At 46.3% G+C, this 18,539-nt stretch overlaps 1 protein-coding gene across 1 annotated transcript in view; it reads left to right on the top strand.

Moving 5' to 3' along the window:
- Positions 1-18,539, top strand: part of LRIG1 (leucine rich repeats and immunoglobulin like domains 1) — a 123,401-nt gene that overhangs the window by 72,874 nt on the left and 31,988 nt on the right. The window contains exons 4-6 of the mRNA XM_003940204.4: positions 12,645-12,782; positions 13,975-14,118; positions 15,683-15,826. Coding sequence (XP_003940253.3) covers positions 12,645-12,782; positions 13,975-14,118; positions 15,683-15,826 — 426 coding nt within the window. The remainder of the gene's footprint in view (positions 1-12,644; positions 12,783-13,974; positions 14,119-15,682; positions 15,827-18,539) is intronic.

The following is an 18,539-nucleotide window of genomic DNA, read 5'->3' as shown; positions in this document are numbered from 1 at the left end:
TTGTTCTTGAAAAATATCTCATCTTAATTTTCAAGTTGTAAATGGGGGGTTGGTCCTGGCACAAGTACATTAACATAAGATGTGGACTTTAGCGTCGCATTATTTCTTGCCAGTTTGAGAGTTAGAATTACTCTTGGGTTTTGTTGTTGTTGTTGTTGTTGTTGTTGTTGTTGTTGTTTTTTGGTGACCATTAGGTCCTCACTTATTAAAAAAAATTTCTCCAGGAGGCGGAGGTTGCGGTGAGCCAAGATCGCGCCATTGCACTCTAGCCTGGGTAACAAGAGCGAAACTCCGTCTCAAAAAAAAAAAAAAAATTCTGTTGGACAACTGAACAAGATTAGATTGAGCGTGGCCATTTTCAGTGGCCCCAGGCTGTATTCCTAAAGTGTTTTTTGGGGAGTCAGAAAGGGGACACATGAAGGCAGTGGCATCTGAGAATGTGGTCAAATGAAGCAGCATGAAACGGGGCACTTGGAGCTAATGGTTTTCAGATTCATTTCAACCCTGGGGGACTTGGTTTAAAGGAAAACTGCTAGTGTCTACTAAGGCCAGACATATGCAAGCTCAGTGACCTGACATTGCACGCCTGCCAAAAATGCATGCAGATATGCACCAGAAAGCACGTGCAGAAGACATATCCGTGTTCGTAGCTGTGATTTTTGCAATAGCCTGAATTGGAAATAACTCAATGTCCGTCAACAGTAGAATGAAAAATGTAAAACAATAGAATGAAAAAATAAATTGCTGTGTGTTCTGTCAATAGAGATGTTATACAGTGACAGAAAAGAATTAACTACTGCTAATGCAGCAACCCAGGTGCCTCATAAAAAATGTTGAGTGAAAGTAGCCAGATAAAAAAGCGTATATTCAGAACAGTTTTGTGGCTCTACAGTATGGAAATAGAATTAATTGTGGATGGTAGAAGTTAGAGGTTTCTTTTGGGAGGAATATCCAGGAGACAGGAGGAAGAAAAGCTTCTAGGGTGCTGAAATTTTTCTCTACATTTTGTAAAAATGCACTGAACTCTATACTCATAGTATATATACTTCTCAGTATGACTGTTGTATTTCAATAAAAATCTTTACAAACAAAACAACTGCCAACATTTGGCCATATGGCCTGTCTGATAGTGCTGTATTATTATTATTTTAAATTTTTTTCTTTTTTTAAAGAGATGTGGGGGTTTCACTGTGTTGCCCAGGCTGGTGTCAAACTCCTGGCTTCAAGCAGTCTTTCTACGTTTTTTGTTTGTTTGTTTGTTTTGTTTGTTTTTTTTTTGAGATAGAGTCTTGCTCTGTCACCAAGCTGGAGTGCAGTGGCACGATCTCAGCTCACTGCAATCTCCGCCTCCCGGGTTCAAGCGTTTCTCTTGCCTCAGCCTCCTGAGTAGCTGTGACTACAGGTGTGTGCAACCATGCCCAGCTAAGTGTTGTATTTTCAGTAGAGGCGGGGGTTCACCAGGTTGGCCAGGATGGTCTCGATCTCTTGACCTCGTGATGCCCTGCCTCTGCCTCTCAAAGTGCTGGGATTTTAGGCATGAGCCACCACGCCCAGCTATAGTCCTTCTACTGTGGTCTCCCAAAGTGTTGGAATTACAGGCCTGAGTCACTGTTCCCAGCCTGTATCCTCTGTCAAAGGAGAAATCATCACCTTCTTGTGTGTTTTTGAAATAGCTAATGCTTTTTGGCATTTGCAGTCATAAAGTATACCCCCTTAGGCAGGCATCAGGGATCGTGTGCACTGTACTAAGTTTCATCTCCAGTCAATAATATGACGGTTTCAAATGGTCTCACATTGTGTGGATTCCACATATGATATGTTGTTAAGCTACACTGTAGCCTCAGAAGGCTTATATGAATGTGTGCATGCTTTCATTTTTTCAGATTATTTTGAGTGCCTGCTGTGTGTGGGCAGTGACACTGAGTATGTGGTGCTGAGCCTTGGTAAGAAATCCACTGCAGCACCATGGTGGGCAGAGTGCTGCAGGCTGTGGAGTTTGATTAAATCTGTCTGCCAGGGTCACTTTGGAGGTAATGGGGGCTGGGGATGTTAATGTTTTTTTTTTTCCCCCCATTCCAGGGCTAGATTTTATGAAACTTATTTTTCTAGCTAGAGGTTCGGGCGAAGCTATTTTTTTTTTTTTGCTATTTTTTTATTTTGCTATTCATTGAGTAAGATGTGTTAAGAGTTTGGTCTTGAAGTAAAACTACAGCAGATTTGCCATTTCCGGTAGGAGTCTATGCTTAAGTAGTTGACTGTGGACTTCGTGAATCACGGTAATCGTCTGGAGAGTGAATAGGGCACAGCTGCTTAGATCTTAGGGATGGGGAATTGGCCAGCTTCAGTAGGTTTCGGACTAATTGGCGGAACTAAAATGAGTAAGGATACAATGTGGAACTCTGTCTTCTGTAAGGTAACTGTTTGCCCATCTATCTTCACTGGCTCCAGTAAGGAACCCGAATGATCTCTTGAGGAACATAACAGTGATAGAGACTTAGGTTCCATTTCACTTTCTAAAGACATGGAAGGACATTGGTAGAAAAGACCGTGATTAGTGAAGTCTGACTTGGGCACTGGAGGGACAACAGGAAAGTTTCCTCTCTGCCGTTAAGAGCTATTTCATCATTTTTGCAGGTGGTTACATGAGATAGAGAAAGAGTGATTTGTACACAGTTCCAAAGTTGCATAAGAGCAAGAATTAGAGTCGGGATCTCTGCCCCCACCCACCCACCCCAAGAAACACGAACTGGTTGCCATAGTGTTGACAAGGTCAGCACACTACAGGCAGTGGCCCCAATCCTGGCCTGTTGCTTGTTTTTGTAAATCAAGTTTTATTTTTTTAATAAAATTATTTTATAATAAGTTTTATTGCCACACATTCATTTACATATTGTCTGGCTGCTGTTGTAATTTACATTATAACAGCAGAACTGTGTGGTCATGACAGAGATAGTATGACCCACAAAGCCTAAAAATTTACCATCTGGCCCAATGTAGAATAAGTTTGCTGACCCCTGGTGTAGAAAATAGGTGCATAATTTCAGTGGTCAGAAATTACCCACTTGACCCACCTTGTCCCAGCTGCCTTTGATCTCCTTGCCCTTTCTTCCTGGCTGTTATCTGTGACAAGAAATCTTTACCACCACTAACGGGAATACCTTGTAAACCAGACTTTCACAGAACCGTAGTGGAACAATCACTTATGAGAAGAAGTTTTAAATGTTGGTTTCAAATGCCTCCATCTGTTTCACTGTCTAATTTAACATCAGTTCTGAAAATGTAGCCAAGTGGGGAGAGCTTATCTCGCCTGCTTTCCGCCTTTGAAGACTGATTTTATTTTTGAAGCGTTTAACAGGTGTTGGTTTAATAGACTTCGGCTGTATTAAGTTTTCCTCGCTCCAGAGGGCAGCCCAAGGGGTAAACTTACAGTGTGGTTGGAGGCGAATGCCACATGACCTGGCCACTACACAGTAAGTGTTCCCCCAGTTCCCGTAAGTGCAGAATCACCCGTTTTGTCTGGTTGCAGAGAAAGGCTTCACTGTTCCTTTGATGAGGAGGTCAGTAAGAACTATTCCTAGCACAACACTGTCCTCTTGCCTTGCACCATCCTCACCTTTTTTTGGTAAACTTAAGTGGATCCCTTTGTAGCTTACCTTCCCTAACAATAAAGATACTAGTTCTCCCTTGATGGCAGATCTATCAAGATCTCAAAGGCACTGCTCTGTTCTTTCCATCTGGAACATCCAAAGTAAAAACTTCAGCTTCTTCTGCCTTATTTGCTGAGTTTCAGTAACATGAAGCTTCGGTAACATGTGCACATTTGCTCCTCACGCAGGACTCTGGGAAGCTGATGTGAGAGCTGGGCCACCTGGCTGAAACCAGGCTGCCATAGAACAGTCTGCGTTGACTGAGAAAGGCCAGCTAACATTGAGAATTAGCCAAGCTTTGGAAGTTTACAGGTGGAATCTGGGCTAGTGCCCTTAACATGCCAGGAGAGCCTCTCGCATTGGCTAGATAGGGTCATGCTCCCCTGGGCTGCATCCCAGCTCCCCTTGCTTCCCAGCTGTGTGACCTTGGGCAAGTTCCAGCAGACTTCTGAGCCTCACTTTCTTCAATTGCCGAAGTATAGATGCTTCTCAATTGACAATGGAGTTATGTCCAGATAAACTCATCCTAAGTGGAAAATATCATTAAGCCAAAAATGCATTTAATACCCCTAACCTCCTGAATACCACAACCTAGCCTACTCTACCTTAAACATGCTCAGAACACTCATATTCGCCCACAGGTGGGCAGAATCATCTAGCACAAAGCCAATTTTATAAATAAAATGTTGAATATCTCATGTAATTTATTGAATACTGTATTGAGTGGAAAACAGAATGATTGATGGGTACTTGAAGTACAATTTCTACTGAATGTGTATAGCTTTTGCACCATAGTGAAGTCAAAAAATTGTTAAGTTGAACCATCGTAGGTCAGGGACTGCCTATAGAGCTAATAGTACCTACTTTGTTAGATTGCTGTGTGAGGTCATCGATGCTTTGCCCAGGATCTGCTGTATACATGAAAAGTGTTTATTACTTGGTCAGCTGTTCAGGGGTAATAAAGAGAGGTATGTATCTTCTTGGGAGCTGTGCAGTTTGTTATGTTAAAGGAGTGAAAATGATGACCACTTGGGTTTGCATGTGGCTTTGAAAACATGGATAGTTTCCTGAAGGTGGAATGCCAGAGATTGAGCCAGGGCAGCAGACACGTTTCCATGGCATTGACTCTCAGGCAGGAGGTGTGAGGGCTTCCCTGCAGGGGTTTGAATGCCAGCTGTTTTCTCTAACCTTCATGGAGCGGAGACCTCCTGATCTAAGAAGGAGTACCTTAGATCAGCAAGCTACCTCTGGAGTGATGGGGTTGATGGGGTTTGGTGGGCTTGGGTTAGGGATGTAAGCCGGGTTCTACTTGCTGTGGGAGTGGGGGTGGGGTCATCCAGATGCTGGGGAATCTGTCAGATCTCTAGCCACCCTGAATTCTGCAGAAGTTGCAGTCTGGGATTTGCTTTGAAGCATGGGTCTTCCCAGTGGCTGGGTTTGACACTCTCCAGCTGGAGCAGGCATCTTTTATGCTTGAAGTTAAGAATGAGAGCTCTGAGTCAGCCCTTGGTTCCAGAGAGGGGAGCCAGAGCTGCCTGTTTGCATTGAAATATATCAGAGAAGTAGACAAGAACCAGTCATTAATTTTATTTATTCTTTTTCCAGAGTACCTCCTATCAACTAGATCCTTATCCTGGCTCTCGTGACACAAATATGACTACTATAAAAACAAGAACTCATTTTATTGAGCAATTCTTACATGTCAGGTCACATCAGCCCATGGGGTATATGAACTTTACGGATCACTTGACAGAGGGGGCTCTTCTGAGGCTCACACCTGTGAGTGGGATAACTGGGATTTGAACTTGAGAAGGGAGACACTCACAGCATATTGTTCCACAGTGCTGTGCTATGTTCCAGACCAGGAAGAACTCCTTGACCCTGAATGGAATTGCCAGAGTACACAGACACATCTAATGCAGTGAGGCTCTTGCTCTGTGAGGGAGGAGATGCAAAGTTCTACAGGAGTGCAGAGCTTCATAGTGGTATCCTGAGCATGGGGCATGCAGGAAGAGTATGGTCAGGGTTCTGGGCTATGCTCTAGAGCAGAGAGACAGATCCTGGAGGAAAAGGTGGCAAGGCTGCAACTGGTGGCACACACTCAGAGCCCCAGATACTTGGGAGGTTGATCTCTTGAGCCCAGAAGCTCAAGTCCAGCCTGGCAGCATAAGAAGACCCCTCTCTAAAAGTAAAATAAGAAAGAAAGAAAAGGTGGTGTGTGTTCTTCAGCCTCTGGGGCTGCCCTGGGCTCAGTACTTTCGCAGGGCACTTGACAAACTTTCCTCTTCTCCCAATCCTGAGTTTTGATTGAGCTCATCTGCTTGCATGGTTTGCTTCTATTTAAATGCTGGTGAGTCTGAAATCTGTGTTCAGCCTCAGCCCTTCTGAATTCAGCATGGGCTCTTTGTGGTTCATTCAGCAGATATGTATTGAGTACCTACTGTGTGCCTTGAGTACCTACTGTGTGCCTTGCACTGCTCCAGCAGCTGGAAAGATAATAGTGAACAAAGCAAACATTTTTGCCATTGCGGTGCTGCATCCTGGTGGAAGACAAAGTGTTAAACTAGAAATAAGCAAACACGGAGGCCATTCGATGATAAATAATTAGGGCTATTTAGAAAAATTAAGGAAGAAAGGGTGTGTGTGTGTGTGTGTGTGTGAGAGAGAGAGAGAGAGAGAGAGAAAGAGAGAGAAAGGGGCTTGTGATTTTAGAGAAGGTGGCCAGGAAAGGCCTTGTTGAGAAGGTGACATTTGAATAAAGACAGAAGGAAGTGAGGACATAAGTGTCTGGGGAACAGCATTTCAGGAAGTGGGAACAGCAGGTGTGAAGGTCCTGAGGCAGTGTGGCGCAGAACATATGAGGTGGAGGAATAGGAGATGACATGCATGTGTGACAGACCACGTGGGCCTTGGAGGCCATGGACAGGACTTACTTGGGAGACACTAGAGTGCGAAGTGCTGTGAACTGACTCATGTTTGGTTTTAATTTCAAACTGTGGTAAAATACACGTAACAAAATATGCCATCTGGAGTATTGTTTAAAGTGTAGAGTTCAGTGGTATTAAATGCATTTATGTTGTGTAACCAGTCTCCAGAACTTTTTTCCATCATGTAAAACTAAAACCTCATACCCATTTGATATGGTTTGGCTGTATCTCCACCCAGATCTGATCTTGAATTGTAACTCCCACAATTCCCACGTGTTATGGGAGGGACCCAGTGAGAGGTGATTGAATTATGTGGGTGGATCTTTCCTGTGCTATTCTCATGATAGTGAATGAGTCTCATAAGATCTGATGGTTTTGAAAATGGGAGTTTCCCTGCACAAGCTCCTTCTTTGCCTCCTGCCATCCATGTAAGATTTGATTTGTTCCTCTTTGCCTTCTGCCATGATGTGAGGCCTCCCCAGCCACGTGGAACTGTGAGTCCAATTAAAACCCTTTCTTTTGTAAATTGCCCAGTCTCAAGGTATGTCTTTATCAGCAGTGTGAAATAGACCTATACAGTAAATTGGTACCAGTAGAGTGGGGTGTTGCTGAAAACATACCTGAAAATGTGGAAATGACTTTGGAACTGGGTAACAGGCAAAGGTTGGAACAGTTTGGAGGCTCAGAAGAAGACAGAAAATGTGGGAAAGTTTGAAACTTCCTAGAGACTTGTTGAATGGCTTTGACAAACATGCTGATAGTGTATGAACAATAAGGTCCAAGCTGAGGTGCTTTCAGATGGAAATGAGGAATTGATGGGAACTAGAGCAAAGGTGACCCTTGTTATGTTTTAGCAAAGAGACTGGTGGCATTTTGCCCCTGCCCCAGAGATTTGTGGAACTTGGAACTTAAGAGAGATGATTTAGGGTATTTGATGGAAGACATTTCTAAGCAGTAAAGCATTCAAGAGGTGACTTGGGTGCTGGTAAAGGCATTCCATTTCAAAAGGGAAACACAGCATAAGAGTTTGGAAGATTTGCAGCCAGACTATGTAGTAGAAAAGAAAATCCCATTTCTTGAGGAGAAATTCAGGCTAGCTACAGAAATTTGCATAAGTAATGAGGAGCTTAATGTTAATCACCAAGATAAGGGGGAATATGTCTCCAGGGCATGTCAGAGACCTTTGTGACAGCCCCTCCAATCACAGGCCTGGAGGCCCAGAAGGAAAAGGTGGTTTCATGGGGCGGCCCAGGGTCCCTGTGCTGCGTGCAGCCTACGGACTTGATCTAGCCGTGGCTGAAAGGGACCAACATAGAGCTCGAGACCTGGCTTCAGAGGGTGAAAGCCCCAAGCTTGGCAGCTTCCATGTGGTGCTGAGCCTGCAGGTGTGCAGAAGTCAAGAATTGAGGTTTGGGAACCTCTGCCTAGATTTCAGAACATGTATGGAAACACCTGGATGCCCAGGCAGAAGTTGCTGTAGGGATGGGGTCCTCATGAAGAACCTCTGCTAGGGCAGTGTGGAAGGGAAATATGGTGTGGGAACCCCCACACAGTCCCTACTGGGGCATCGCCTGGGGCATCGCCTAGGGAAGCTGTGAGAAGAGGGTCACTGTCCTCCAGACTCCAAAATGATAGATCCAATCACAGCTTGCACAATGTGCCTGGAAAAGCCACAGGCACTCAACACCAGCCTGTGAAAGCAGCTGGAAGGCAGGCTGTATTCTGCAAAGCCACAGGGGTGGAGCTGCCCCAAGACCATGGGAACCCACCTCTTGTATCAGCGTGACATGGATGTGAGACATGACTGCCCTGCTGGATTTTGGACTTACATGGGGCCTGTAGCCCCTTTGATTTGGCCAATTTCTCACATTTGGAATGGATGTATTTACCCAGTACTGGTATCCCCTTTGTATCTAGGAAGTAAGTAACTTGCTTTCAATTTTATAGGCTCATAGGCAGAAGGGACTTGCCTTGTCTCAGATGAGACTTGGACTATGGACTTTTGAGTTAATGCTGAAATGAATTAAGACTTTGGGGGACTGTTGGGAAGGCATGTTTGGTTTTGAAATGTGAAGACATGATATTTGGCAGGGGCCAGGGGTGGAATGATAATGGTTTGGCTGTGTCCCCACCCAAATCTCATCTGGAATTGTAACTCCCATAATTCCCATGTGTCATGGGAGGGGCTCAGTGGAAGGTGATTGAATTATGGAGGTGGGTCTTTCCTGCACTGTTCTCATGATAAGTGAATGAGTCTCATGAGATCTGATGATTTTAAAAGCAGGAATTTCCCTGCACAAGCTCTTTCTTTGCCTCCTGCCATCCACGTAAGATGTGACTTGTTCTTCCTTGCCTTCTGCCATGATTGTGAGGCCTCCGCAGCCACGTGGAACTGTGAGTCCAATTAAACGTCTTTCTTTTGTAAATTGCCCAGTCTCGGATATGTCTTGATCAGCATGACAGCGGACCATTAATACACCATTAAACAACAAATCTATTAATACACCATTATACAACAGATCGTCTTTTGGTGTTCTCTGCAGTCCCTGGAAACTATCATTCCGCTTTCTGTTTCAATGAATCTGATGACTCTAACTACCTCATATAAGTGGAATCATACAGTATTTGTCTTTTTGTGAAGGGTATATTTCACTTGGCATCATGTCCTCAATGCTCATCCATTCAGTAGCATGTGTTAGAATTTCTTTTCAAGACTGAGTAATCTCATTGCGTGTATGTACCACATTGATGGACATTTGGGCTATTCCACCTTTGGCTGTGGCAAGTAATGCGCCTATGAGCAGGAGTATACACATGTCTCTTTGAGGTCCACTTTCAGTTATTTTGAGATGCAGAAGTGAAATTGTGTGATCATATGGTGCACCCCTGTTTAATTTTTTGAAGAATCTTCATACTGTCTTCTGCAGGTACACCACTGTTTTACATTTCTACCACTGGCACACAGGGTTTCATTCTCCCTACATCCTCACCCATGCTTGTTATTTTCTGTTTGTTTTTTGTTTTCTTGTTTAGTAGTAGCCATCCTAGTGGGTGTGAGGTGACACCTCACTGTGGTTGTGATTTATGTTTCCCAAATGAAGAGTGATGTTGATCATCTCCTCACGTGCTTGTTGGCCATTTGTGTGTTTTCTTTGGAACAAGGCCTGTTCGAATCTTGGCTCATTTTAAAAATCAGGTTGGTTGTTTTCTGTTGTTGAGTTTTAGGGGTTCTTTGTATCTGGATATTAGCCCTTTATTAGAGATGTGATTTGCAAATGTTTTCTCCGTTCTATGGGGTGTCTGAAGTGACTTGTTTTTAACAGGTTCTCTGGCTGCTGGATTGGCAATAGACTGTAAGTGGGCAAGGATGGATGGTGTAGCCAGTAGCCCATGAATGTGGTTATCTTCCAGTTCCTAACTAGAACGTTTTGAATCATTATTGATACCCCAGTTGTCATCTTCAGCCCCCACCAGGGCAGGTGTCTCAAGGTAGGATGCTGAGGGAGGAGACAGGCGGGGAGAGGCCAGCAGCTTGGATCAGAGGGTGGAGCTGGTAGGGCGGGCAGGACCTAATCAGAGAGTCTCCTGTGCCTTTCTCGGTAGGGTCACCATCTCTTTCCTGGCCCACTGTGGCGTCCATTCCCAACTTGTTAGCTTGGCTGGCGAGGCTTTTGCTGTTGTGGTCCTGCCCACCCCACTAGCCCTGCAATCTGATCCAAGCTCCTGGCCTCAGCATCCTACACCCTCAGCCACTCGCCCTGGCACTTTGTGCCAGGCGGAGCTGAACCCTATCCCTCGCTCCTCTCACAGACCCTGCCGCAGGGGCCCTCACTCCCACACACCCCCATCTCCCATCTCCACAGCTGCCCATTCTGCCAAATGGGGAACTTCCCCAATGGGTGAAAGAGACTTGTCTTCTGCACAGTGTCCTTTATGCAGAATGGGGCCCGAACTGTGTTTGATTCAGTGAATGAATAGACCAACAAGAAAGAAGCGAAAGGTACCAGACCACAGACAAAGACTGAGGAGTCAGAGGAGGAGGTGGGGGAGAGGACAGAACTGGCTTGAGAGAGATGTCGGGCCTGCAGCTGTCCCACGGCTTCGTGATGTAAGGCCTCACCCCCTCTTTGTGCCCTTCTAGGCGGGCGGCGCCCGGCCCTTCTGTCTGGCGCAGACCCTGCTCCTGGCTCCCTGGTACCATATTCAGAGTTCCCGGATAAGACTCCGCTCTGTCGCCTTTATTTCTTGTTCTTTTTCTTCCCATACTTTACATAATAAAGGTTTTCTTTCCTTTTTTTCCTTTGGAGTCAGAAAACTGAAGAGACTATCTTTATTAAAGAACTTAATAAAGAACTCAAAGGAAGTAGCTTTGAGGCCGGGGGAGGAGAGGAAGGGAAAGGGTCCTTTCATGCCAGGGAGGTTCTGTGTGCAGAGTTGGACCCTTGGAAATGGACTTTGGAGTTGAGGGCCTGGGAGACTCAAGAAAAAAACAAAGGAGTCCACGAGAAGCCCCGGAGCTTCTGGGAAAGAGGTCCTTGTTTATGCCTGTTGGAACTGATTCGGTCAAGTGTTTGTTTAAAGGAGATGCCACTTGGTAAGCGACGCCTGGCTTACTTGTGTTGCGTTCAAGAATGCTTTGATTGGCCGGAGACGCTGACACTGTTTACTCAGAACTGGCTCGAGTGCGAGTGCCTGGAACCCAGAGGCCCAGCGCCACTACCCAGCAGATTCCTAAATGTCTAGCATTAAAGCGAGGGCTGCAGTGGTTTGACTCTGCCAGGCAGTGCCAAACCCACAGCGTTGCAGTTAGCTACCTCTAACCTTGGCTAGCATTCGTCTTTCTCTTGACTGGTAACTGTTGGTTGTTTAGATTGTGGGTTTGACAGAAAGTAGATTAAAGGTGCACACAGGCCCAGTGGGGTGGCTCACTCTGTAATCCTGTCTCCTGCTGAGGCGGGAGGATCACAAGATCAGGAGATCGAGACCATACTGGCCAACATGGTGAAACCCCGTCGCTACTAAAAAAATAAATAAATAAATACAAAAATTAGCCGGGTGTGGTGGCGCACACTTGTAATCCCAGCTACTCGGGAGGCTGAGGCAGGAGAATTGCTTGAACTTGGGAGGCGGAGATTGCAGTGAGCTGAGATCGTGCCACTGCACTCCACCCTGGTGACAGAGCAAGATTCTGTCTCAAAAAAAAAAAAAGTGCACACAAATCATGGTGGAACATCCCTCTCTTGGGAGGTGGTGACCACTAAATGTTTACCTTCACATCTATCACATACTTTGTGTGGTTTCAGGCTGGATCGTCCTCATCCCTGAAGTGATGGGTTATGGCCCCATCTTCCAGAAGAGAAAACTGAGGCACAATGCTTAATATTAATGGTAGAGTCAGGAGGTTCAGGGGATTTGATTCCAATTAGACCCAGCAGTGAGCTTCTCTTTCCCTTTTTAGATTGTCAGGATTTTGTTGTAATTCTTTTTAAAAAAATTTTTGGTTTAAATCCTCTGTGTCTCTCTCTGTATCTGGTATATGGCAGGTGTTGGTAAAATGTGAGGTGTGTAATGATGTGTTAAACTTGGTTGACGTGAACTCTGGGCTGTGGTGCTCTGGCTCTCGTAAGTGATGAGCCTGGACTAGGTCTGAAGATGATGGGTGAGTGGGACTGGAGCTGTCTGGCTGCACGGGGCACATGCTTTATGGTGAGTACATCTATTGATTCTGGTCAGGTCATGCTGGTCTCACATGGTCTTCAGCGTCACTGTTGTGTTGTTGCCCTTGGAGAGGGCAGCCTAGGGACAGAACTTCAACAAACTTGTCCCAGATTGAAAATCCAGTATTCTCTGTATCACCTGACCAGCAGGTGATGATGGCAAGAGAAACAGGAGAGCTCATTTTTAAGAGTGTCACTGCATTGTAGTTCTATGAAAGAGCAAAACAACCAGGGAAAAAAAGTGTCTAAAAAAACTGCCAGTTGCAGGTGTCAGGGAAGGACGAGGAATACTAGTTTCTTGTAGTTACTTTGCAGAAAGAAATGCTCCAGTCACCTCCCTTGGTGTGTTTCAGGCAGCACAATAAGATTCGCAGCGTGGAGGGGAGCATGCTGAAGGCCTACGTTTCCTTAGAAGTGTTGGATATGAGTTCAAACAACATCACGGAAGTCCGGAACACCTGCTTTCCACATGGACCGCCTATAAAGGAGCTGTAAGTGCCTCTGTTCTGCCATCTGTGGCTGGCGCTTTGTGTCCAGCCAGGTAACAGCTTCACCAGCACCCAGTTCTGGACACAGGAGGGATGCTTCCTTCCCTTCTCAGTCATGGCTGGCTGAGTCAGTGGGGATGGTGCAGACCTTCCCTGAGCAGGGTGGGGACGGGGCCTGTATATAGAGCACGTCCATACTCTGCAGCATTATCCTGACATTACAGACAGGTGAGGGACAGAGGTAGGGAGATGTTATGTTACTTAGCCTGTCCAGGGGACTCAGCACTCCAAGACGAGAGTCTAGGACTCAAATACAGGTCAATCTTGACCACAAAGACTGCTTTCTTTCCTATTTTCTTGGCTGCCTCTCACAAATGCTTCCAGAGAAGATTCAGGGAGGATGGTTAGAGGATTCACATTGGCAGTCTGACGAGGCTTAACTTATCAGTGCTTATCTTCCTAGTATCATGTACTGTTAAAACAAGTCACTGGGTTTATTTGGAGAGGGCAGTTACTCTGTTTTGTGGGTTTTCGGCACCTTTTAGATTTGTCTGTTTCTCTTTTACCCATGTTAATGTCCTGTCTCACACACAATGGGTGGTAGACAGGAAGGAGAAAAGTTAAAACCTACTTAATCAACTACTTGTTGGTAGGAAAAGTGTTGCCCTGGGAAAGAATTTGAAAACCTGGGCTAAAGAGACGTTTTCCAATTCCAGGTGAGTTTTCATTCCCTGTGTCATTACTGTTCCAGAGTAACTCTGGAAACCATTTGCAAGGCTAGTTTATGGGTCATTGTGACCCATCTTTTCAGGGAAGGTGACGTTTGGCACATGGATTTTCCAGTAAAGCCCGCAAGGCAAGGAGTGATTTCTTTCTTAGGCTGCATCAAGGTGCCAGCGTTGGGGACCGGAGGCCTTGACCTTTGTGAAGCCTCCAGTGTGGGCCCTTAAAAGGTGTCCACCTGACACCATTTTGCTTTCTGTGAAACAGGCCTTGCCTTCAGGCCTTAGGTGCACAGTCCTAACACCTGCTTCTCTCTGTCCAAAGCCTGTGGCTGAGAACATGTCACTGGAAACCTGTCCCTCGGGTGTCTTAATTGATCTTCCCAGCTTAGACCCAGTGAGGTCTGGTGTCTGTAACGAAATGAGGAAGGCCTTTGACCATCCACCACCTTTTCTCTCCTGAATCATTTCAGCAATCTGGCTGGCAATCGGATTGGCACCCTGGAGTTGGGAGCATTTGATGGTCTGTCACGGTCACTGCTAACTCTTCGCCTGAGCAAAAACAGGATTACCCAGCTTCCTGTAAGAGCGTTCAAGCTACCCAGGCTGACACAACTGTGAGTACAGAAACATACACTTTAATTAAGGCTAGCCAAACTTTATGGAGGCCAGATTTCCCTAAGGACCTTGTACCAAACGCGACCCTTTCCTTGCTCCCTTTGGTAAAGCTCGCCGTAAACTGCCATTAATGGCAGCACCTCATAAAAGCAAATACAGAGCTGGATCTGGTGCTGTGGCTGCCTCAGCTTGCTGAGAAAGAGATCCACTGAGTTCGCCTGTCTTCCTTGATGTTTTCCAAAATGGAATCAGGAATCCCGATGCTTAGCTGATGCTGGCTATTGCTGAGGCTTTGTGGGTTTGAATTCTTATTTATCTTTGACATTTTCCTGTATTTTTAAAAGATATCAATAAAATCTGTACCTTGGACATGGTGGTGTCCGACACTTCTTGAACAGTTTGAGAGGAAGTTAGTATAGCCAGAGTTAGTAAGCAAAAGGCATTTGTCTTCATCTCTTCAATCTTACAAGGTAGTTGATTTATTTTTTAAAACAATTTGATTGTTCAGTTTATTGACGGAAGGCTGAGTACCCCTCTAGAAGACAGATTTTTAGACTCAGAAAAAGCTCCGTTAACCAGAGCTTGACGAAGGACTCTTTCTCCCTGTGTTTTTTTTTTTTTTTTTCCTGTGCCCTCTTTTTGGCAGAAGAGTGTATTTCAGGAAAATAAGACAGTATTGGAAATTTTGTTTCAACAAAACAAAGTAATTGTCAAGGGCCAGGTTGGCGGCAAGACAAGGTATGCCCAGCTCTCAACCTACCTGGGTTTCAGCTTCCCTGGGTGGTGAGTCCTAGAGTTTGCCCTTTTCAGTGTGTGGCGAAGGTCTCAGTGATTCCCAAGAAGATCGAGTGTGGGGCAGCGTCATGAGACACTGCAAAAGTATTTGGGGAAAACCAAGGTCTTTCTGGCTGTTCTGCCTCCCCTTCCCGCAGGGCTGCTAATGGATCTGGCCCACCCAGATTCCTGACATCTTTTGGTTGACTGAGGCTTTGTCATACTGGGGCTAGAGGCCAAAAGTATATGCCTTGTGGGGTGTGTCTCCCCCATCACCCCCCCACCGCCCCCACGTGCAGTCACTTTTCTCCGTAGTAGAGATGCTATGAATTGCCCCTAGTGGAAAGTTGCCATTTGATACTCAGTGGTTTGGTGTTTCCTGGGTTGAGGCATGTGGTCTGGATTTCTGTTGCTGAGCTCAGAGACATCTCATGTAAGACGTTCACCCCTTGAGTCATACCCACCTCCTAGCTGCAGAGTCACAAATGGCACTGGTGCTACTGGGGGAAGATGGGCGTTCTCTTTTGGATAGCCATGGGGCCAGCCTCGGAGCTGGCCATGGAGAGCTGGGCCTCACCCCTTTTTCCTATACCAGCTGTGGTCAAGTGGCAGCATCAGTGCCAGGATGGCAGCCGAGACACAGTGGGCTCCCCTACATGTGCTGGCTTCCCAGGGATCCCTGCGCTGGGATTCTCCTCTGGCTTGGAAACTCAGCTAGGACTGCCTGGGAATGGTTGCAGGTGGGATATGCACATAAGACATTCTGACTCTGCTCGCTTCATCTCTCAGGGACCTGAATCGGAATCGGATTCGGCTGATAGAGGGCCTCACATTCCAGGGGCTCAACAGCTTGGAGGTGCTGAAGCTTCAGCGAAACAACATCAGCAAACTGACAGATGGGGCCTTCTGGGGACTGTCCAAAATGCATGTGCTGTAAGTGTGACCCGACTCCTGGTGTTGCTAAGGATTGCAGTGTGACCTATGCACCATGTATGTGTGTAAGCATTCAGCTGAGCACTAGGTGTGGAGCGGGGCACCAGTGCCCAGCCCCTCTCGTGAAGGATCCTTCAAGACTTCAGCTAGACCCAGCCCCCTTCCCTTTGTGACTTCACCTGGGCCCAACTCAGTGTCTTGGGGACTGAGCCAAATCTGAGGGTTCTTTACTGAGCAGATCAGGAAATCCACTGAAGTCCCCTTGGGGAAAGTTTCAGCAGATTGAGTTAGATAAGTTGGTTAATGGAGATGGAGTAGGGAGCCATTGTGCCGGGCCTGCTCCCCACAGCCTGCATCCACTGCCCCCACCCCTGCTTCCTCGGTGAACCTGGGACTGCAGAACAGACCCCTCCTCACATCCTCTCCACTCCCACATCACAGAAAGTCCCATCTCTCCCCATCTGAGTTTGACAGTCTTTCTTGAGGTACAGGTGGGCCAGAAATGTAGAGCTCATAGTAGGAGATTTATTTCTCTCTTGTGAGCTCATCAAGACCCTGGGTGCAGATGTTCAACTTTTATCAAGGAAGCAGTCTCTTCGGCCAGATGTGTACGACAGCAGAACGGGCTTGCCTGCGCAGTCACGTGAAACAGCAGGGCAGCATACAGGAAAGGCTTTTTAAACATTAACATTTATTTTTAATCAAAAGTAATGCATCTGCATAGTTAAATAAAATCAGATAGTAAAGAAAAGCCATCACTGTCACCCCAGCCCCTTTCCTGCCACCCCCTCATTCTCTCTTCACCCCATTCTTCTCCCAGGAGGCAGGCACTTCTAAGCCTTTCTCTTTTTGGTTTTTCTGCTTTTAGCTTTGCTGGTTGTTCCTTTCAAGTTAATATACTGACACCACCTTCTTTACTTATCTACTTGTGATTTCCTGCTTGACAGTCAGTGACATAACGTGCTCATGACTGCCCCTTCTCCCTTCCAGTCTGGGCACATTCTATCATGACTTGTATGTCCTTTACTGGTTTTCTTGGCAGTGGAAGCCAGCTAGGCCCAGGTCCATCCACGTACTGTGCTGTGTCACTCTGAGCAGCATCTCTGCATGACCAGCCCTCCCGACCCTGTGAACAGTGAGGATGTTTCCTGCCGCTGGCCTTCTTGCTCTACTCATGCTCCACCCTCAGTTTTACATATTCAAAAGAGTTTTCACTTGACCTCCTTAAGCATGTCATTTTGGACTTAGAAATCCAAGGTGAGGCCGGGTGCGGTGGCTCAAGCCTGTAATCCCAGCACTTTGGGAGGCTGAGGCGGGTGGATCACAAGGTCGAGAGATCGAGACCAACCTGGTCAACATGGTGAAACCCCGTCTCTACTAAAAATACAAAAAAATAGCTGGGCATGGTGGCGTGTGCTTGTAATCCCAGCTACTCAGGAGGCTGAGGCAGGAGAATTGCCTGAGCCCAGGAGGCGGAGGTTGCGGTGAGCCGAGATCGCGCCATTGCACTCCAGCCTGGGTAACAAGAGCGAAACTCCGTCTCGAAAAAAAAAAAAAAAAAAAAAAAAAAAGAAATCCAAGGTGGTCATGTGCTGGGTGGACTAAAGTTTAAAGAGAATTCTCAGAGGAAAATGGGGTTAGCACCTACCATTTGGTTTTTGTGTTGAACAAATTGATATAATTTGAGACTGATGAGCTGCCTCAGAGGTTATTTATACATTAAGTACTTACCTTTTGAGCAGTGGCAGAGAGAAAGACGGAAAAACACAAAACTTGGTTACCCAAAGCTCTTGTAATACTGAACACGGAACAAAATTTGAGTTAGGGACTTTTGTTGAAGAGGCGATCACCTGGACTCACACTGTCCTTCCTAGCACATGTTGTGTCAGGAAGTGGGGTGCTACATGCTCACACACTGGGCTTGAGAGTTCAGGTCAGCAGTGCAGTAAATCCTGATGTCCCCTTGTTTCCTTCTCATAGTGACCCCATGGAGTCAGTGCTCATGAATGTCTCCATGTTACAGATCTGCAGGTTTATTTCAGCCAGCAAGCTGCAAAATTAGGATTTAAATCTAGGTAGTTTGACACGAGAACTAAAGCGAGTCTCGTAGCGCAGTGGCACAGAGTCCAGCCTTTGGTAGTCAGACCTGGGCTTCAATTAATTTTGGCCCTTCCCCTACTGGCTAAGCTGTGTGAAGTCTTAGACAGGTTACCTGGCTTCTCTGGGTGGTTCCTCTCGTGTAAGATGGGAGTGCTAATAAGAGCCGCTTCCTGTTCTCTCTCCTTTCCATTCCTTTAGTGGGCTTTGCCCTTGCCTGTAACTCTCATGCCTGTTTGTTTGCCTGGGTCACTTTCTGTTTTGTTTTTGGTCACGATGGGGTTTTGCTGTGTTGCCCATGCTGGTGTCGAACTCCTGAGCTCAAGCGATGCTCGTGCTTTGGCCTCCCCAAGTACTGGGATTACGAGCATGAGCCACCACACCCGGCCTTGGTTCACTTTTACTTAGCCAAAAAAGTCACTTGTAGGAAGCTCCCTCTTGCCCGCTGAACATTCTGTCAGCTTTGGCATGTGCCCTCATCCGTTTTTGACATGCCTTTCTTCTCCCAGCCCCACTCCCATGCATGTGTGCGAGTGGACTCCATGGTTCTCTCGTGCACTGTTCTAGCCTGGGTGTGACCAGGGTCTCGTGCGGCGTGGCCGTTTATTTGCTCTCC

The sequence above is a fragment of the Saimiri boliviensis genome, chromosome 8 (assembly GCF_048565385.1).
Source record: "Saimiri boliviensis isolate mSaiBol1 chromosome 8, mSaiBol1.pri, whole genome shotgun sequence".
NCBI classification, from domain to species: domain Eukaryota; kingdom Metazoa; phylum Chordata; class Mammalia; order Primates; family Cebidae; genus Saimiri; species Saimiri boliviensis.
Note: the sequence above shows the minus strand (reverse complement) of the source record. Positions and strands in the feature narration are given on the sequence as shown.